The sequence below is a fragment of the Centropristis striata genome, chromosome 19 (genome assembly GCF_030273125.1).
Source record: "Centropristis striata isolate RG_2023a ecotype Rhode Island chromosome 19, C.striata_1.0, whole genome shotgun sequence".
Classification (NCBI taxonomy): domain Eukaryota; kingdom Metazoa; phylum Chordata; class Actinopteri; order Perciformes; family Serranidae; genus Centropristis; species Centropristis striata.
Genome location: NC_081535.1, coordinates 29,588,030 through 29,610,693, shown reverse-complemented (window position 1 = coordinate 29,610,693; position 22,664 = coordinate 29,588,030). Strand labels below are relative to the sequence as shown.

General features: G+C 38.0%; 1 protein-coding gene across 2 annotated transcripts; it reads left to right on the top strand.

Moving 5' to 3' along the window:
* The first annotated feature begins 1,857 nt into the window (after nt 1–1,857).
* Nucleotides 1,858–11,039, top strand: cdk9 (cyclin-dependent kinase 9 (CDC2-related kinase)). 2 transcript variants are annotated; one of them, XM_059358517.1, is made up of 9 exons: nt 1,858–2,085; nt 2,219–2,332; nt 4,078–4,159; nt 4,380–4,470; nt 4,789–4,824; nt 5,033–5,199; nt 6,065–6,236; nt 9,248–9,396; nt 10,133–11,039. In XM_059358517.1, the coding sequence occupies exons 1-9, from the start codon at nt 2,042–2,044 to the stop codon at nt 10,496–10,498; spliced, it is 1,221 nt and encodes a 406-aa protein (XP_059214500.1). In that variant the 5' UTR covers nt 1,858–2,041; the 3' UTR covers nt 10,499–11,039. The 2 variants fall into 2 exon arrangements, with proteins under 2 accessions (XP_059214500.1, XP_059214501.1); XM_059358518.1 differs by lacking the exon at nt 4,789–4,824 and having other exon boundaries at nt 1,860–2,085.
* Nucleotides 11,040–22,664: the final 11,625 nt, after the last annotated feature.

Genomic DNA, 22,664 nt, shown 5'->3' with positions numbered 1-22,664 from the left:
TAATACAGTTCAGAACTACTGAAAGGCTTTGTTTTCATCAGCGACTGTACCGTTAAAGGTCCTATCAAATAGGCAAGACAATTGCTGACTCAGTTGCTGAAAAATCTTGTGCAGTTTGATTTGGTCACCTTTGTTTGTAAACAATTTAGTACACTGTCATTTTTTGGTTCAGGTAAATAAATAAATATGAAATAAACACTTTTCATTCGTTATCCTTGTCATAAGTTCAGCAGGTGTTTACAGTCTAGTATTATTAGATTGTTTATGATCGTATGACCTCTTATTTTTTCTTTCAAAGTGCATCAGAATGATGCATTTCACTTTAAAATGATCAAAGAATTTGACCCCCCTAGAGGCTCTGAGGTTCACAGCACCCCCTCCCAGAATAGTTTCAACGTCCCTGTACCTACGGATGATCTGTACCTTTAATACTCAAATTGGAAACTCTTAAAATTTAATGGGGGGGTCTGTAAACATGCAAAAATAAAGTGCATACATATAATAACACATATATAAGTGAGTAGTTACTAAAATAATCTGTACCACATTTGCTCTAGCATCCACCATCTGACAAAAAATGCACCAAAAAAATTACAGTTTTTACTGATTCAGGGCACAATATAATAATATTATAGTATAATGAGATGACCAATTACTTTGTAAAAGTCTGTAAAAGTGTGATTTTATTTGGTTCTCAGGGTTATAGGATCTAGATTATGTCCATTATTGCACGTGGGCCCTATGGGAAAGGAAAGTTTAACCAACTGCTTGTAGCCATTTTGAAAAAATGGCTGCCACGACAACCAGGGTCTGAATTTGTGATGGCCCAATATCCAGTTTTGTTCCAAATATATTTATCAACACATCCGCCAAATTTGGTGCTTTTATCACAAAATGAACAATTGGTATTATATATTGAGCTATGCCGCCCCACTATTATGAATATGACTAATATCCACAAATAATCTTCTATTCTATATACTCTGTTATGTAGGATCAACAAAAATAGGAACATGGAACATATGTTTGTCTACTCTGACCTATGACTCAGTAATAAAAATCGTGACAATGTAACCCTATTTCTAAACAAACAACAACATTATAATATATACAGTGATGGAATAAGTATTCAGATTACTTTACTTGAGTAAAAGTACTAACACCACACTGTGAAATTACTCCACTACAAGTTAAAGTCCTGCATTCAAAACTTACTGAAGTAAAAGTACAAAAGTATCAGCATCAAAATGTACTTAAAGTATCAAATGTAAAAGTACTCGTTATGCAGAATGGACCCACTCAGACTGTTTTATATATTCTTAAATATATTATTAGATTATTTGTATTGATGCATTTATGCAATAAGAGTTTTAATTTTGTAAAGACAGGGCTCATTGTAACTACTTAATATACTGTTATGCGCTTTATTTAAAAAATAATTATAATAACCAGGTCAATATCTTGACCTGGAAAGTAAATAAAGCTGTCAGCTAAATGTAGTGGAATAAAAAGTACAAATATTTGCCTTACCTCTAAAATGTAGTCCAGTAGAAATATAAAGTTACATAAAATAGAAGTACCTAAGTAAAGTACAGGTACCTTAAAATTGTACTTAAGAACAGTACTTGAGTAAATGTACTTAGTTACATCCACCATTAAAAATATATAATTAATATATGCATATATGCAGTCTATGATTTCCATGCACATTTCTGCATGTCTTGACTCCTCCGGGTCGCCAGGGGGCGCATCCAGTTCATTTCCTTTCTGCTCTGGTCCATGATGCTGCCTTCATGTGCTGCCCCGATTATCAGTTTTACACAAACTGTTGCATAAATAGCATATAAAACAATGATGTTATGCGTTAAGTGAATTGTATTGTGTATGAATAATGTAGCTAGGATGTCTACAGTTATATATCTCTATTTTCTAGTATTATTAATTATATAATAAAACATTTGATTATACTGCTGAACGTTAGGGGCCTGAGTTTCACGGAGGTACTGCAAACGTCTCGGAACTGAAACAGACACGAACAGAGATGCAGCGAGACAAAACAAGCAGCAGCGCCGGTGGGGCTGAAAAGTAAGAATAAAGCTATTTACAATATAATTGAAAACATATTTGGATTACAGTTGAATTGAATTACACCTGGAGGTGTTCAGTGTATCTTTTGTATTAAGATAAATGTCCTAATATGAGTGAAATGTGTCTTCAGGCCCGACCGGGAGGCCGCCATCATGTCCAAATACTACGACGGAGTTGAGTTTCCTTTCTGCGACGAGTTCTCCAAATACGAAAAAATGGCAAAAATAGGACAAGGAACCTTTGGGTGAGCCACATAAAACCATTCATCATGTTAGTTTATCTGTCAATGTGTTATGTGTGGCAGTGTTAGCTGCCTTTAGCCACATTGAGCTAGGCTAAGTAGCTAAGTACATTTACCTACGTTCTGTACTTGAACACAATGTTGAGGTACTTTTCTTGAGTATTTCCACTTTATGTAACTTTATACTTCTACTGCACTACATTTAGAGGGAAGTATTGTCCTTTCTACTCCACTACATTTAGCTGACAGCTTAAGTTACTTTTCAGCTCGATATTGAACAAGAAATGTATCAATTAAAGTGATTACACACGTTTATACATTAGACCAGCTGTTCTCAACGTTGGGGTCGGGACCCCAATTGGGGTCGCGAGATGATTTCTGGGGGTCACCAAATCATTTTGGAAGTCAGCTCTGTCTCCACTGTGTTAAAGTGTTCATGTGTTAATGTGTTTTAGTCTTTTTGGTCATTTAATGTCTTTTTTTGGTAATTTTGTGTCTTTTTTTGGTAATTTTATGTCTTTTTAGGTCATTTTGTGTCTGTTTAGGTCATTTTGTGTCTTTTTAGGTCATTTTGTGTCTTTTTTTGGTCATTTTGTGTCTTTTTTTTGGGATCATTTTGTGGTCAATTTGTGTCTTTTTTGGTCATTTTGTTTCCTTTTTTGTCATTTTGTGTCTATTTTTAGTCATTTTGTGTCTTTTTTTGGTCACTTTGTGTCTTTTCTGGTCATTTTGTGTCTTTTTTTACTCATTTTGTGTCTTTTTTGATCATTTTGTGGTCAATTTGTGTCTTTTTTGGTCATTTTGTTTCCTTTTTTTGGTAATTTTGTTTCTTTTTTGGGTGATCTGAACTGTGCGTGTGAGTTGTGTTCAGTGAGCGGGGGTCATGGACAACATGCATGTTAAATTGGGGGTCGCGACTCAAAAAGGTTGAGAACTACTGCATTAGACCACATAACAGTGTATTAATTAGTTAACCCTTTGATGCACAACATGGTCTAAAGTGACCTGACTAAGTGTTTATATTGTATATCTTTGCAATAAATTAATTTCGTCATTCAGTATTGTAGGTTTACCTAAAATAACTTGTTTTTTTGTTTGTTTTTTTTGAAAAATATTTTTTTATTGGATTTTCCAGAACACAAAACACACAGAAGTGCTCAGAAATGACAAAAAAGAGGAGTAAAAAAACAAAACAGAATGTGGGTACAGCATATAGAAAAATGTTATGGACAAAATAACTAATGACAGTGGGCACATTTTCCGACCAGTCCCATCCCTATCAATCTCCTGCAAATAACTTGTTTTTGATCATCATACATCCTCATTTTTTGTTTTAATTTCTTACTTTTTGAATAAAAACCCTTTTTTGTTTACATAAATGCATCAATACAAATAATGTGATAATATATTTAGAATTTATAAAACAGTCTGAGTGGGTCCATTCTGCATAACGAGTACTTTTACTTTTGATACTTAAGCACATTTTGATGCTGATACTTTTGTACTTTTTCTTCAGTAAGTTTTGAATGCAGGACTTTTACTGTAGTGGAATAATGTCACAGTGTGGTATCAGTACGTTTACTGAAGTAAGAGATCTGAATAGTTCTTCCACCACTGACTACAAGTAGTAACACAAGTAGTTGTCTTTTCTGTTTTCCTTCTTTGTGAGTGTTCAAAATCAAATTGTTGGCAATGTAAAAGGGTTGTTATTGTTTGCTGTTTTTCATGTTGAAATATACACTTCACAGGGAGGTGTTCAAAGCAAAGCACAGGCAGACCGGGAAGAAAGTTGCCCTGAAGAAAGTTTTAATGGAAAATGAGAAAGAAGGGGTAAGAAACGACTTAAAGTTGAATTACTTATTTAAGCAGAATGTCCTGCTAACCCATTTAATTTAATTTTTTGAGTGACAGTTGGTTAGAACCCACTACGTACATCTTTTGCTCATAGTGCTGCTTGTCTTTGTCCTGCTCTCGCTGGATAATTATAGTATTGACAGCAGGCTGAATGTCTTTTAGTTGATCAGTGTTTCCTCTGGCTGCTTTGTTTCAGTTCCCCATCACAGCTCTGAGAGAGATCAAAATCCTGCAGCTGCTCAAACACGAGAATGTCGTCAACCTGATCGAGATCTGCAGGACCAAAGGTAGGTGTCGCAAGTCTTTGCTCAAACAATCAATGTTCTGCCCTCATCTGGGTTTGTGCAGTTTTGTCTTTTGACTCATTTGCCCTACCATGAATAGGAGCAAGAAGCATATCTTGCATAAAATATGCTTGTTGGTAGGCCTGACACAAACACAAACACATTTTGTTTGACATTACTCCGTCCCAGAATCAATTATGGATGTTATTGTCATTTTTGGATTGTTTAATTCCACTGGTACAATAATATACAAGCATTGTAATGAATGTTCACCCTTTCAGTGTAAAGTAATGACATTTTAGCTGTGTGTGTGTGTACTAGTAAAGGTCAACACAGAGAGAAGAGCTTCGATGACAGGTAAACGTCTCAGCACGGCTGCTGTTTCATAGCAACATGTTGGGTAAAATGTTTGACATTGTACACAATGGATGATAAGATATCATACTGAATTTGGACAGAACCACAATAACTTTTGCTTGGCTTGAAAAGTCATAATTATTGTGGCAGGCCTAATCGCTGGTATGTGTTTTAATTTTCCTTTTTTTCTCTGTCGTTGTTCTTGAAGCGACTCAGTTCAACAGATACAAAGGCAGCATCTACCTGGTGTTTGACTTCTGTGAGCATGACCTGGCCGGGCTGCTGAGCAACGCAAATGTAAAGTTCACCCTGGCAGAGATCAAGAAGGTCATGCAGATGCTGCTCAACGGTTTATACTACATCCACAGAAACAAGGTGAGGCATTGGTAAAGATAACTGTCCAGAAGATCTATATGGAAAATACCTAATACAGAGAGCTGATACACTGGCAGGTCTCTGGAGATTAGAATAAGATGACACAGTACTGATCCCACCATCAATTTAACACACAACAGCTAAAATGTTATGAAAGAGCTACGAGAATGTAGCTTAACCCTCTGTACCCCGGGTCTGAAAAGTAGATTTTCTTTAACAGAACATTCCTTGAAGGGTTAATGTCACTGGTAATGACAAGCGCCAGAAGTTTGTAACCAAAACTGATCCTGTTAAACATTAAAGAGCAACAACAAAGAATGATTGATTTTGCTCAGACAGAGAAATAGTCCCTAGGGATTGGACAGAACAGCAGGCTCTTTACACAGAGCAGAGAGGAGAGGACAGGAGAGGCTGTTTACACAGAGCAGAGCAGAGAGGAGAGGACAGGAGAGGTTGTTTACACAGAGCAGAGAGGAGAGGACAGGAGAGGCTGTTTACACAGAGCAGAGAGGAGAGGACAGGAGAGGCTGTTTACACAGAGCAGAGAGGAGAGGACAGGAGAAGTTGTTTACACAGAGCAGAGAGGAGAGGACAGGATAGGCTGTTTACACAGAGCAGAGAGGAGAGGACAGGAGAGGTTGTTTACACAGAGCAGAGAGGAGAGGACAGGAGAGGCTGTTTACACAGAGCAGAGAGGAGAGGACAGGAGAGGCTGTTTACGGAGAGGAGAGTTGTTGTTTTTTTGTTTGTTTTTTTCAAACATCCGTGAATATATTTAGTCTTCATTTTATTACAATTTCGTGACAATTTCTCTCTCTGTAATGTCTTGTGGTCTTAATGATAATATTGCCGTCTCTTGAATCAGATCCTTCACAGAGATATGAAGGCAGCCAACGTGCTCATCACCAGAGACGGAGTCCTGAAGCTGGCTGACTTTGGGTTGGCTCGAGCCTTCAGCCTGGCCAAAAACAGCCAGGGGAACCGCTACACCAACCGCGTCGTCACACTCTGGTACAGACCTCCAGAGCTGCTGCTAGGTAAGAGACAAACAAAAAAAGAAGCAGAAATATGTAAAAAGCACACTTTCATCTTGGTGTTACCCATGAATGAATGCAGTTCAATACTGCATCTCAACCACCGTCGTCAAACGTCCGAAACAGTTATTTGGTGCTTTTTGACCAGAGCCGGTTCCCAGATGGTGCCCAATTACAAACCGGTTCTTTGGTGGCCAGGAAAACTGGTTTCAGAGCAGCACCAACTCTTTGCTGGTCTTGAACTGTGAACCACTTGGGCGATAAGTAGTTTGCTAACATTAGCGGGCGTTTGCTCGTGTGCTAGCGTTAGCAGGCTAGCGTTAGCTTACAACAAAGTCCAACATTAACATCTTATGTTCAGTGTTCATAAGAATGTTATTCAACGTCCATAGTGATCAAGTTTAGCAGCACAGGTGTGTTGTAGAGACATGTAGTCTGTTGTTATTATACTTACAGAGAGGGCGGAGACATATACAGACCTTAGAAGTGACACAGGCTGCATCCCATTACCCCTATTTCGCATCCAAGCGTCCCTCACTTGCGCCGTTCACTTGCGTCTTAGTCCCGCCCACCGGGGATGCATGGAGAGACGCAAGTGAGGGAAGCGAGGAGAGGGGAAACGATTTAAGAGACATGGGATGTCCTTCCCTCCGAAGCGTCACGTGAAGCGACGTCCGTTTCTAATGACGGCGGCAGCGGATCACAGCTGGATCAGCTGTCAGTCGCTTTAACAGCTGGAGACATGCACTAATAATAATAATAATAATAATAATAAGTGTTTTCTCTGTTTAACAAACACCTGCACATGAATAACAACCTCCATTGTGTATTTATACTGTGAACTGTGTCCAGCTCAGGGGCACGGGAATGCCTTCATATTATTTATGTTTTTTTATGTATTATTACTTCTGTATATATTAGGACAACTATTAGGGCCAGGTATGAAAAAAAAAAAACGGACCCAGGGGAGGGGGATAATACTGGTCCATGCCTCACTGGGTCCGTCCGGTGCCACAAATGCAAGCACACACACACACACACACACACACACACACACACACACACACACACACACACACACACACACACACACACACACACACACACACACACACACACACACACACACACACACACACACACACACTTCAAAGATGAATAAAGATTCCATAAACCCGGCTCCATGGCACGCGTAAAGACGCATCACATGAGGATGACCGTGAGGAATGAAGGCTGAGAACAATAAACCTGCTGCTGTGAAATAAGTTTAGACAAACGTTACACACTGTAACTGTCAACAAGGAGCAGAGGAGGTCTGAAAGACAGCGCTCCGTGTGAACGCGAGGAGGAGGGGAGCGTCAGTCGGATCATTCTGATAAAACACCCAAAACAGAGCGAGTGATGGAGAAGGAGAGACATCCCGCAGGTAGAAATGAATGAAATGTGGTGATGTAGTCCATATTTATTTATTTTTTCATATATTGCCCTAATACGCCGTCGTAGTAGACGATCCTGGTGATAAATTAATTATTTAATATCCCAGAACATGATTGTGTCCGCTGAACACCGGCCAATATTTTATTAGGTGATATGATAGGGAAGGTAAAATGTAAATTATGTCACTCAGTAATGATCAGCCTCGCGTTGGACTGATGAAAATGACAAACAATGTAAAAGTGTTTCTTGCTGACAGACAGACTCTCATACTCTCTACTGTTTTTTGTTTTTTTTACTTTAATAGTATCCATAATAAATCTGTATGATGGAAAAAACATCACGAAAAGGAAAAAAAACTTCTAGAGCGATCTTTCTCTTAATTTATTAGAAATGTAGACATATATGTTTGTGGTGTTTTTGTTGTTCAGAGTCACAATAAAACAGATTTTAACTACATGGTGAATCATATAAATAAAATATAAAACTTGTGGTGACACACTTTAGTTTAATCTGTGATCTGTCTTCACTCCGGTATCAAACTACAGCGATGTTGTGATGTTTAAGATCAGTCCGATCAGCTGCTGCATCTATTCAATAAGTCAGGGGGCGGGGCCACCGCTAAAAGACTTCCGCATAGGATTCTCTCGTGTATCCTCGCTTGTGCCTCCTCCGATATGCCTCCTCTATCCTCTATCCTCCGATCACAAATAAGAGCTTTGGGACGGTCGTAAAGATGGCGCCCGCGAAAGAACTTCCGGTTCAAGCGAGGATAGAGGATAGAGGAGGCGAGAATTAAGGGAGATGAGACGCAGCCATAATGACGTGGCTCTAGAGCCTGTGGAAAGGAAACGGGTTCAGAGCTGGTTTGCAAGTTGAACCAACTGCGAACCACAGCAGCACTGGCTCCGAACCAACCCTGAAACTGCTTTGGTCAAAAAGGGGGTAATTACAACTGGCCTGCTGGAGAGAATGTGGAGAGGTATTTGTTGATCATGCTCATGTTTTTTGGACTTGCCCCTCCATTCAGTTCTTCTGGAGGGAAGTGGCAAAAATTATTTCAAAAGTTTTATGTTTTAATATGAATATATTATTTACAACTCTTTATCTTGGGAATATGCCAGATGGGCTGAGCAAAGCTGATATGCACCTACTGAAGGTCTTGCTGGCTGCAAGTAAAAAGGCCATCACAAAATGTTGGCTCCAGAAAAATGCCCCCACTATAGATTCCTTCGTTAATATTGTCAATCAATTACATGTATTAGAGCAAATGACTTACTCAGTCAGACTTCAAAAACATTTAGGGGAAAAACGATGGCAGAAATGGCAAGCCTATTTGGCTAATGAGTGAGACTGTATGCGTGTATTGGGTATTATACTACTGTCTTCTGGATTTTACTGATCACCCTCGGACCTTGAATATGGGTAATTGTTCAGTGTTTTGTATTTGTCTTTTGTTTTACTTTCCTGTACTGAAAAATGAAAACGATCTATAAATAAAGAGTTTAAAAAAAAAAAAAGGGGGTAATTGATGTTAAGTTTAAAAAGCATTGCAATACTTCTTTATTTGTCTGTAATAGGTGAGCGAGACTACGGCCCGCCCATCGATCTGTGGGGAGCAGGCTGCATCATGGCAGAGATGTGGACCAGGAGTCCCATAATGCAAGGCAACACTGAGCAGCATCAGCTCACGCTCATCAGCCAACTCTGTGGCTCCATCACTCCAGAGGTAAGATGCGGTTTTCACCAGGGTTTTAGGTGTCTTTGGTGCTGTGCAGTGGGGAAATTCAATTCAATTCAATTCAACTTTATTTATAGAGCGCATTTCATGCACAAGGCAGACTCAATGTGCTTCACAATGTATACACATAGTTACAGTTTAAAAAACAACAACAAAAAACACAGAAAAAACAAACAAAAATCGATTACAAATTAATTGAAGAGTGCAGGTAGACAAGCTATTCCATATTCACCACATATACACTTACTTACTCACACATGTGCACCCACTCACACAACCACACATACACACAATTCAACCAAATGCTGTAGAGAAAAGATAGGTTTTTAATCTGTTTTTAAAAATGGCTACTGATGTGGCAAGTTTAACTGAGTCAGGCAGGGCGTTCCACTTTCATGGGGCATAAATACTAAAAGCTGCTTCTCCTTTGGATCTGGTGTGAGGGATGAGGAAGTTGCCACTGCCTGTTGACCGAAGTGTTCTTGCTGGGGTGTAGGTGATGAGCATATCTGTGATGTACTGAGGTGCAAGGCCGTGTAGTGCTTTATAAACCAGGAGCAGTATTTTGAAATCAATTCTTATTCTAACGGGTAACCAGTGCAAAGATTTAAGAACGGGTGTGATGTGTTGATATTTCTTGGTGCCAGTGAGAATGCGCGCAGCTGCATTTTGAAATACTTGTCTTCCTTGTCAACTGGATCATGAACGTTTCTCCCTCCATCAGGTGTGGCCTGGCGTGGATAAGAAGTACGAGCTTTACCAGAAAATGGAGCTGCCTAAAGGTCAGAAGAGGAAGGTGAAGGACCGTCTCAAAGCCTACGTCAAAGACCCGTACGCCCTGGATCTGATCGATAAACTCCTGGTCCTGGACCCGGCCCAGCGCATAGACAGCGACGACGCTCTCAACCACGACTTCTTCTGGTCCGACCCCATGCCGTCAGATCTGAAAAACATGCTCTCCACCCACAACACCTCCATGTTTGAATACTTGGCCCCGCCCAGGAGGAGAGGCCACATGCCACAGCAGCAGCCCAACCAGAACCGGAACCCGGCCACGACCAGCCAGACCGAGTTCGATCGAGTGTTTTAGTGGTTGGAGAAGGTTACGGACAGTTGTTTGAGTTCCCTTACCGGCCGTATGTTATGGACAGCTACACATTCCTTCTCTTGGTTTGCAGTTTGCATTACTTGGTGGTCTTTACAGTTCTTAATAAGATCAATGTTCTGTGAGTTTATTGCAAACGATGCAATGTGTCTGGGGGGACGAGGACCAGGAGGACTGTTATAACGTTCAGATTGATAAAGAACCATTTGCAAGCCGAGCCAAGTTCTTCTTCCAGCTGACAATGACTGCTGAGGCTTGGGTGTGTTTGCTTTGCTGCCTTGATTCAACAAGGCCCCTGTTCATTTTTATTTTTTATTAGTATGTGCATTTTAGTTGTTTTACATTTTCAAACACAATTACCATTTTGTATAAAAATAGCTCGCTTAAAAAGGCTGTTCAGTATATTCAGGTTTTTATTTATATTAAGAAACTTTTATTGAAACCGTTTTACAAGGACGCCACACATTTCTGAACACATGGTGGAATGTGACAAACCCAAAATAAAAATGGTTATTGTTCAACTTGACTATGACTGCGTGGTATTTCCTGTGGTTACGATCAAACAGAATGTATTTGTTTTAAAGAAATATGAAATGTATCAGCAGCCCGGGCTTTGTCTGCCCAGTGTAGGAGGTCAAAACAAGTTTGTGATGTCAGGAAAAAGGTTCTGGGTGATGGAGAAGTTTTTTTTTATCCATTCTTTCTTTCCATTTGACACTTAAAAGACCTCCGTAATGCTATATATTCACATTAGAGGTGGGGGGAAATCAATACAGCATAGCATCACGATATTTTGTGTGGCAGTATAATATCCAAGTATCCACCAAGAATTATGTTTACCGTTCCGGGGAGCTGTCAGTACTTTTGCCATTTTTTTCCCTCGAGGCCTTGCGGGCTCACTTTTAGGAATATACTGGATATACTGGTATCATATGAAACTAGAAGATCTAGGGAATCTGTAAGCACGTGGCACTGGTCTTGGGAAGTAATCGAAATAACGCAAAGTTAAGCTAAAGTATTGAGGGTCTTTTGTTTTACCTTTTTTTTTAAATGATTTCTTTAAAAAATATATTTTTACCCCAAATCTAAAGATTTACTGTAAGAATAACAGTTAATCCACCTTCAGTCAATAGTCAATAGTCAGAATTACAAGAAAAAAAGTTGAATTTACATTAATAAAGTATAATTCACCAGAAAAAAGTAGAAATTACCAGAAAAAAATAAGAAATTGTGCGACAGGATATCGTGTCTGAAAGTTGTAGAAATAACAATGCAATGTTTGCCTTTTTTAATGTTTCAATCAAAAACATATAGAGCAGTGAAGTGTATTGTTTGTGAAAGTTTGATAAAATGCTGCAGTTGTTGTCGTCCAACATGTTTGATATCAGTTCAGTTCAGTTTGACTGAATACTTTGTTGGTCAGTCTGTGGGTTTGACTCTCATTGTGGAGAAATAAAAAGACTGAAGTGAGATGAATACACTGAGAATTTTCTCTTATTTGACAAGTTTGTTTAAATTATTGGCTGGATATGAAGTTTTTGTGTATATATAATATATAAGTATAACACAGGGTCCACTCTGCATAATGACGCTTTAATACGCATGTTCAGAAGCTCTCCCCTTTGCTCCAGTTCAAAGACTGGTTTAACTGGTTTGAAGCGGTAAATACATCGTACTGCAGTCTATACATGTCATGCAACTACATTTCCAGACTTGTCAACACCACTATATCACAGCCATGGAGATGAAACATCCAAACTGCAGCCATCACACACTGATTAACAGTCTCCAGTAGGTGGCAGCATCACATCACTGTGTCATTAAATAGCAGATTCAATGGAAGGTAAATACAGTATTTTGTGTGCTTGACAGTCCTCAGTATTCTAGGTTTAGCAGTAATGTGGCCCTTCTACCCCTCATGTTTCCCTGTATGCTGTAATAGCACAGAAAAAAATTATTCCTTTTGCTGGACCTTTATTCCTTTGGGGGTTAACCTGAGGGTTAACTCATAGTGGTAACTTTGAATGTTCTGCTTCAAACTGAACAAGTTTTATATGGAACCTCCACATCTGAAATCTTCTCTAAATGCTAGTACCTACTGTTTTTTATCACAAAAACTCCATATCAAGCCACTAATTTAAACACAAAACACTAAGTATAGGGAAAAATATTGGGTATACAAATAAAACTTTACATAGGTGTGCATTTACGATGCATTTACCGCTTAAAACCAGTCAAGCTTCTAACTGGAGCAAAAGGGAGAGCTTCTGAACATGCATCTTAAAGCATCATTATGCAGAGTGGACCCTGTTTGTTATACATATATATTATATTTACACAAAAACTTCATATCAAGCCAATCATTTAAACAAACTTGTCCAATAAGAGAAAATTCTCAGTCTATTCATCTCACTTCACTTCAGTTCAGTCTTTTTTATTTCTCCACAATGAGAGTCAAACCCACAGACTGACCAACAAAGTATTCAGTCAAACTGAACTGAACTGATATCAAACATGTATGGACGACAACAACTGCAGCATTTTATCAAACTTTAACAAACAACAAGCTTCACTGCTCTCAATTTTGTTGAATGAAACATAAAAAAGACGAACTTTGCAGCGTTATTTCGACAACTTCCCCACACAATACTATAACGCACAATTTCTACCTAAAGATTCCTTAGCTCTTCAAGTTTCATATGGTACCAGTATCTTCAGTATGTTCCTAAAAGTGAGCCCACTGAGGCCTCTGGAAGCACCCAGAGCTTTCTAGCCTGATCCTGCTGGAACAGGAACAGGGCTCAGTAACTGTTACTATCAAAAGAGCCATTTTTGGTGCTGCAGAACATATTTCAGTCTGATAATAAAGATAACCAACCAATTAACTGTAACATAGCCATCAACATTCTGAAAAGGTCTAAATGAGCTTTATTTCATATGATTTTTTTTCACAATGCACAATTCTATACACACTTTATTTCTTTGTTATACTTTATTGAAGAGGTTAACCGAATTATGATCATCACATAATGATGATTAGTCTCAGCAATTATACCTTGGAAACCATTTTTTCTATTCAATCTCATATAATTAAACAAGTCTATGTCCTGTTGACCTCCTTTACTTCTAGTAAAACTAGGAGTAGAGATAGACAAAATATAAATTTTACTGTGAGATTTCTTTTTTTTTTTATGAATATGTACATATTGCAAGTGCATGAATTTGCCAAGAATCACCTGAGGCTCGTAGTTTCCCTCTCCTCAGTCTAACAGCAGTCTGTGTGTGTCAAACAGGAGCTTTACTCAGATGATGGATTGCTCCTCTAGTTCCAGAGCTCCTCTGCTGTCACTTCCGTGTGATGACAACGATGACAACAACAACTAACATAAATTAGAAAGCGCTCCAGTGGACAGATGGGCCTCCGACTGCAGCCGCCTGCATGCAAATGGACTCACAGTTATTAGTGGAAACAACACTGTTGATTATCTGCGTGGATGACAGGCCAGGATGCAAAATGACACTCCGAACTGTGCCAGGTTCTGGCCACAGAAGGGCACACTGTGAACTGGCTTCAAATGCTTATTATGGTGGTTCTCTCTGACTGATGTAATGACACTCAGCTTCCAGGATTGTTTGGGGCAAATGCCATGTCGGATTGGGATAAATGTCATTTCAGATTCACAAAGGTCTCGTTTCTGAGCGCTAGAAAAACATTGCTGCTATATTTGGTGATGTTCTGCTCGGCGGAGGTAACTTAATCTGAACAGCCTGACACTTTACATTCCTCCAGTCTACATGTCATATCTGCAGAGGAATGAGAAGCAAATCTCCTACCAAGAAAATCCACACAGATAAAACCTTTCATCTATTTTCTCTTTCCCAAAAACATCTTCACAGCAGCAACTATGTACAGTTTAACAGAGGTGGGACCAAGTCATTGTTTTGCAAGTCACAAGTAAGTTTCAAGTCTTTGCCCTCAATCCGAATCTAGACCGACAAGTTTCAAGTGAAGTCCCAAGTCCTACAGTTTGAGTTTCGAGTTTCGCTTTTAAAATCTGTATTTAGTTATTTATTTTTTGCAAGAACATTCTTCTAACACATTTGAAGAAAAAAACAAGTGCATAACAACAGCATACTGCACTATAACGAGTTCCACAGCAGTTTCTGTCCTGTCTTGTCTCATCTCATATTGTCTGTGTGTGTGTGTGTGTGTGTGTGTGTGTGTGAATTTATACCGGAACAAAATTCTCTTTGGTATCATTTTTGACAACTGGCGCTGTTTTTGACAGTTCTATTGGTTGGTTGCTGCAATTTGATTGGATGGTTGCTGTCGGATCGAAACAACAAAGATGGAATTTGATTGGATGCTGTGCCGACAGCACACGTCAGACACACAGACAGACACATTTACACAGAATTAGAGTGCACCTTAGTAACAGACTTTTTAATTTTTGGGTTTTGGGAGAAGTCTTTTCAAGTCAAGAGGCTCAAGTCCAAGTGAAATCACAAGTTATTGGTTCAAATCGAGTTGCAAGTCTCTTTACATTTTGTCAAGTCGAGTCAAAAGTCATCAAATTCATGAGCCCAAGTCATGTGATTCAAGTCCACACCTCTGCAGTTTAATTCTGTAACTGTTGCTGCCCATTTGCTGCTTTTGTTCTTTGGTCGAGAGTGAAATATCTCAACCACTGTTGGATGGATAAACATCAAATTTTTTCTACATTTATGCTCTCCAGATGAAAAATCCTACACTTTGTGTTAGGTCCCAATTACTAAAAGTTAGCGTGCTAACATTGTGCAGCTGTGTACCACTGTAACTGTCTGCCTGCTCTCAGTACTTTCCCACTCTGCATCCTCCTCACCCAGCCTGTAAGCCACTCCCACCTCTTCAGCTAACTCTATTAGAGTCCCAAATATAATGATAACAGCTGATAAGAATTGAACATAAGAGCTGATATATAGACATTTTCCATAGTTTTTCTGATTAATAACCTAAATCATTATCAAGAATACCATGGAAAATGTCTAGATATCAGCTCTTAAATTCAATTCTTATCAGCTATTTTTGTTGTTATCATTATATTTGTTCAAACAAATGTACCTTAAGTTGTACCTGGCATTAAAAATGAACAAGAAATTGAAGAAAACAAGGGTGGTCCAATAATTTTTTCCATGACTGTATATAAATATTTTAGCCCGGGCAAAAACGATGGGCTGACAACCATAGAGTCGCACCATTGGCATAAAGATTAATTGGACTTCACAAAAATATGTGAATATAACTGTAAATGTGTAATTGACACCAGTGTTTGGTGGCCACATCTCTCCGTAGAGACTCAGTGTCAAAGTGTCAGGATTCCCACTTGGACAATTAGTGTTTTTGTTTCTACAGCCATGTGTTTAAGTCGCCCATGTCCTTGTTTGGTACTTCCTGCCTTTGTTCTTTTACCGCCATTTTCTCTGTTCTGTCTCATTTGTGCCAATCAGTGTGAGTATTTAAACCCTGTCTTTTCAGTTTTTCTTTTCAGAGTTTGTCAGATTGTCACAACGTGTTCTGTTTGTTGCCTGAAATCCACATTTAGTGAGACTAGTACTTAGTTTATATTGGAGAGATTTAAGAAAGTTTTTGTTCTGTTTTGAATCTGGCCTGTTTTTTAGGTGATCTGCCTGTCATGTCTGGATTATCTGCCTGTTATAGATCCCTGCCTGTACCTGGACTCTGTTTTTGCCCACTGGATTTTCATTGAATAAAATTCGATCTGCTCTTAATTCCTCACTTGAGGTCTGACACAAAGACTTTCTATCAAGACCAAATTGACTCATATCATCTGTTTTTTTTTAAATTATTACATGTCACTTGTTAGAATAAGACATCTCATCTTTATTAATAATCCAGGAAGCCTCTCATGTTACCTGTTAAATCACATAATATACAGGTGCATCTAAAAAAATTAGAATATCATAGAAAAGTTTATTTATGTCAATAATTCAATTCAAAAAGTGTAAATAACACATTATATAGATCCATTACACACAGAATGAAACATTTCATGTCTTGCATTTAATTTATTTCATTTTTCTAATTATAATGATTATGGCTTACATTTAATGAAGACCTAAAAATTAGTGTCTCGAAAAGAAAAATTAATATTACAAAAGACCAATTTTAAAAAGTATGTTTAATATGTAAATGTTGGCCTCTGAAATGTATGTCATCTATATGACTCAATACGGGCTGTTTGACTTGAACTACTGGAAATGGACTTTTCCATCATATTCTAATGTATTGAGATACACCTGGAGAATATACTTTTATGTGTATTCATGCTATTAAAATATTGGTTACGTCTGTAGTGTCTGGGAATACATTTCCTTTTCACATTAACCCAAAAGAATCCATGGTGACACTCGTGTAACAAACACTTTAAATCTTCTTGAATCTCCCATATTCAGTTTTATGCTTCACATTAACTCATTAAATTTCTAAGCGACACATACTCAACACCCTGGTGTGGTGGTCATGTGACTTTGACAATAAGTGACTTCTCCAAAATATATGTGTGACTGGAAACAGAAATGTGAAAGAAAAAGCTAATTTTAAAAAGCATATTTTTTGTTCCGAGTTTAAACCCATTTAACAATTGTAATCCGTTAGGGTGTCCTTTCCTGTATTGCATTTAACTTGTTCTGACCATATTTCCTGAACAAATTAAAGTCACAATTTTGATATATGTTATGAAGATGCAAACAAAAAGGCAAATGGATATTTGTTTTTATTTATTATTGATTTATTCTTATTTTGTTACTTAATCTTAAAAATAATTTGTTGTTAAACAGCACTATTAATGTGACAATTTTGATAAATGTTGTGAAGATGCAAAGAAAAAGGCAAATTTGTGTTTCTGTAAGCAGAAAATGTGTCTACTTTTTTTAAATTTCAAAATAAGATATATTATAAACATAAATACCATAAACATCCAGTGTAGCTTATATGTCACATCACAGATCTTTGACAATAAGGGATAGTATTTTTCTTTTTAAAAAACATCATAAATGTGTTCTATGTGGTCCACTCGCTCTGTGGTAGATCCCCCGTAATTTTCCTTTAAGGATAACTGTGTCTGGGTTCTAATGGGTTAAATATTCAAATGCTACATTTTGTGCATTATTCCACACTGTTGCAGATGTTGCCAGAACAAGAACTGTGAGTTTCTCTAACAATGTTACATTGTTCTTGATGGCTTACTTTCTACTTTACCTCAGGAGAGAACTCTCTTCTGCTCTCTCCATCACTCTCTCCCCTATCTCTCTTTTCCTAATTTTCTCCCTCCATCACCTTCTCAGTCCTAGCCAGCGGCGACTGTATGTGGCTGATAGCATCCGGCGTGCAGGGCAGCACACATGAAAGGGGTCCTGTCACTCACTTGAGGCGACCATATGTGTGCCTGCATGAGCTCTGTGCCAGTGGCGGGTTGCCTCTGCCAGAAGACATTAGGGAAGCAGCAGGGTGTCATTAAGGCGGCACGATGATTGATTAACCGTAAATCGTGAGTATGAGACCTACCAGTCCCAGCCTCTATCACACACACACACACACACACACACACACACACACACACACACACACACACACACACGTTCTTGTACTTCTATCTTTGTGAGGGCCCTCATTGGAATAGTGAATTCCCTTGCAAGGTTATAATAGTTTTTGATTTTTTTTTTTTAGTTTTAATTTCATTGTGAATTTTTGTTTTCAAATCCAGTTCGTTTTAATTAGTTTTTAGAGTGAGTTTGCTTGTTTTAGTTTAGTATTTATTTTTTTGAAATGCTTTAGTTTTAGTTTAATTTTTTGTTACTTTTAGTTTTTTGTAACGGGGTATTTGTTGGGTGGGAGATTAAAAGAGGTCACAGTAAATTTTGCCTTTATTTCCTTTGTCTGATCCATCTTCATTATGTATGAAAAAATTTGACAAAGACAAAAAACGAAGGACATTTTCACTATAATTTTAGTTAGTTTTAGTTAGTTTTGTAACCACACAATATAGTTTCAGTTAATTATCATTATCATGTAACCTTTAACCCTTAAAAAAAAGTCTGAAATCTCCAAAAAGTCTTAAAAGAAGTGAGGACCGGCCGAAATGTCCTCACTTTGCAAAAATGTCCTCACTCTGTTGGTTAAAAACATGTACCGGTCCTCACTATGTAGGAAGTACAAGAGAACACACACACACACACACACACACACACACACACACACACACACACACACACACACACACACAGAGCCACAGAGAGAGCAGGGGCTGAGGTGGAGATGGAGACAGAGGGAGCCCCCTGCAGATGCAAGGGTGTAATTGCATTAGCTGCCCAGTAGGCAGAGGATGAGCTTGGGTTGCTCTAAAATGAACACAGTCAGGGGCCACATCGAGCCATTAGTGGCTCTCCAGCCCCTCTGCTTCAGTCCTGACGCAGGTTTCATATTCAGCTTTTCTGCAGCAGCTCACAGAGCTGTGGGGAGTTAATGGCAGCTACCAGGATTTATTTCTGTTGACGACAAGAAACTGACTTCAAAGTTGAGCCAGGAACAGTTTTATCTTTTTAAAAGTCATGTTTTTAAGACAATATCAGTGATATTTTAATGAAATAAATATAAAATTTGTATGTGGAATGCCTAAAATCAGTGGTTGAAAGTAACTAAGTACATTTACTCAAGCACTGTACTTAAGCACAATTCTGAGGTACCTGTGCTTTACTTGAGTATTTCCATTTTATGTAACTTTATACTTCTACTCCACTACATTTAGCTGACAGCTTTAGTTACTTTACCGGTCCAGATTTAACATAAAAAAACATGATCAATTTAAAGTGATTAGACTTTTTATTAATTAAATCTTATAACAGTATATTAAGCAGATAAATAAGTCCTGTCTTTACAAAATTAAAACACCGCTAACATAAATGCATGAATACAGATAATGTATATATTCAGAATATATAAAACAGTCTGAGTGGGTCCATTCAAAACTCCTCAATGAATGAATTTAAATACATGAAACAAACATATTTTCATTATTTCTTTCCATCATTTGAACTTTGACTGGAGCTCTTTTAATTACCTTATGTCATTTTGCCGCCTTCTGCAATAGTTGAATGGTATCCAACTGAAGAATCACTACCACCACCAGCCGTTTATATCAATTAACCAACTCCTGATATTCACAGAAGGGATGGAAACATGCATGTGAAAGGTAAAATTGTGAATGTGAGAGGTAGAACTGAATGTGAGATGTAAAATTGTGAATGTGAGAGGTAAAATTGTGAATGTGAGCGGTAAAACTGTGAATGTGAGAGGTAAAACTGTGAATGTGAGAGGTAAAATTGTGAATGTGAGAGGTAACATTTTGTATGTGAGAGGTAAAATTGTTAATGTGAGAGGTAGAATTGTGAATGTGAGAGGTAAAATTGTGAATGTGAGAGGTAAAATTGTGAATGTGAGGTAAAACTGAATGTGAGAGGTAACATTGTTAATGTGAGAGGTAAAACTGAATGTGAGAGGTAACATTGTTAATGTGAGAGGTAAAATTGTTAATGTGAGAGGTACCATTGTGAATGTGAGAGGTAAAATTGTGAATGTGAGAGTAAAACTGTGAATGTGAGAGGTAAAACTGTGGATGTGTGAGGTAAAATTGTTAATGTGAGAGGTAAAATTGTTAATGTGAGAGGTAAAATTGTTAATGTGAGAGGTAAAATTGTCAATGTGAGAGGTAAAATTGTCAATGTGAGAGGTAAAATTGTCAATGTGAGAGGTAAAATTGTGTGTTCCATCATTTAAGCTTTGACTGGAGCTCTTTTAATTACCTTATGTCATTTTACTGCCTTGTTCTGTAACGGTTTAATGGTATCTAACTGGAGAATCACCACCACCACCAGCCGTTTATATCAATAAACCAACTCCTGATATTCACAGAAGGGATGGAAACGTGCATGCCTTATTTTGCAGCAGAGCTACATTTGAATCCATGCCACTGTAATTGGAAATGCTCTAATACAAGCTATGCCAACAATGTCACAGAAAATCAGTTACTCTAATATGTTACATTTTTAGTAGTATTGGTATAGTAATGATGGGAGCTTAGCATAGTAAAAAAAACACCATGACAATGTAAGGATGGACCTATAGATGATGATATTAATTGATTTGCCAGTCCAGGCAGAGACTGAGGGAAAATGACAGAAAGCCCCCCACCCCGCCCCCCCTCTCTCCTTCTGTGTCCTGGAGTCATGTGGAGCCACGGAGAGATGAGTGATGAAATCAGCAGAGAGGGAGTTAGCATTTGTGGCTGTTCCGGCTAATGTTGTGTTTGGTATTAACATGCACAAGGCACTTAAACTCCCACTGATTTGGAGGAAAAAACATTTGGAATAGGGCTCATCAATCAAATGACACACACACAGGAGCTGTCAAAATCCTGGGGTGCTCTGTGTATTCATGTGTGTTACATTGCTCAAAGGAATTGGTGTTATAAAGGAGAAACTGTCTGTCTCCTCTACAGCTCTAATGATCCATTTTAATCTCTTCTTTCAAGTTTGAGACCAGAGGAGCTTTGTGAGCACATGGCCAAACGTCTAAACCACACATTCACCTCATCATAATGTGTGGTTTTCTTTATGGATTTCTGAGTCAAAGGCTGACTTTAGCATGCTGTTGTATTGAAGTGAAGTCATTTGTTATCATTTTGATGTCTTGCAGGTATCTAAAAAGTGAGACAGCAGCCCCCTTTCAGGTCTAAATCCAGCTGACCTTGACTGTCTTCCACCATCTTCCACAACACTGTGTTAATGTGTCATAAATTCAGTTTTTATGTCAATACAAGTACGTATGATTAACCAAAGTATGACAAAAGACCACTAAATGACACCATTTTAACCTTGTTGAAAGGACTTGCATACTTTTTTTGGCATTGTTTATATTAAAGTATTGATTAATGAAGCTTTGGATATTTGCAGTGTACAGACTGGGGACCTACAGTAAATGAGTGATTCTCATGAAGTTATGTATAAGGACATACTTTATTAATGAATATGAATATGAATGAACAATATAGCCATAATGAGGCACAATTCATTGTTTTGTGTTAAAATAATATTTTCTATATTTTTGAACATATTTTTGATTCATAAGTTCATTACCGTAATGCGTCCAGATAAAAATGTCATGGTTTCCCCACACTTATATACAATAAATATTTAATGAACTTTAGAAAAATAAACATACATTTGTTTAAAAATGTATAATTTAACAGAATATAATCAAACATAATGGTTTTAACAATGAATAAAGAACAAAATCTGAACGAAAAAATGGTTAGATGCTGCAGTAATAATAGAATTGTTTGCATTAAAATATGTGTATATTTTAATAAAATACATTTTGGTGATACCGGCTACCGTTGAGCATATTTAAGTGCTTGCCAAAGAAAAAAAATGGAAAAAAAAACCCAACCTTTTGTTGTTTTTTTTATTCAAAAATGTGTTATGGTAATGAATTTTGCTCACAGTGTCATTAAAAATGTCAGAAAATACATTTAAAAAAATTCAAATAGATTATAAATTCATATTAAACAGTGACGTATGATGGAGGAAGCATAGGACTGAATGAATATAGGGCTGAGGGAACATAGGACTGAGTGAATATAGGATTGAGGTAATATAGTGCTGAGGGAACATAGGATTGAGATAATATAGTGCTGAGGGAACATAGGGCTGATTGAGCATATGGCTGAGGGGAAAATAGGGCTGAGGGAATATAGGGTTGGGTGAACATAGGGTTGAGGGAACATAGGGCTGAGGGAACATAGGGTTGAGGGAACATAGGGCTGATGGAGCATATGGCTGAGGGGAAAATAGGGCTGAGGGAACATAGGGTTGAGGGAACATAGGGCTGAGGGAACATAGGGTTGGGTGAACATAGGGTTGAGGGAACATAGGGCTGAGGAAACATAGGATTGAGGGAACATAGGGTTGAGGGAACATAGGGCTGAGGGAACATAGGATTGAGGGAACATAGGGCTGAGGGAACATAGGGCTGAGGGAACATAGGATTGAGGGAACATAGGATTGAGGGAACATAGGGCTGAGGGAACATAGGGCT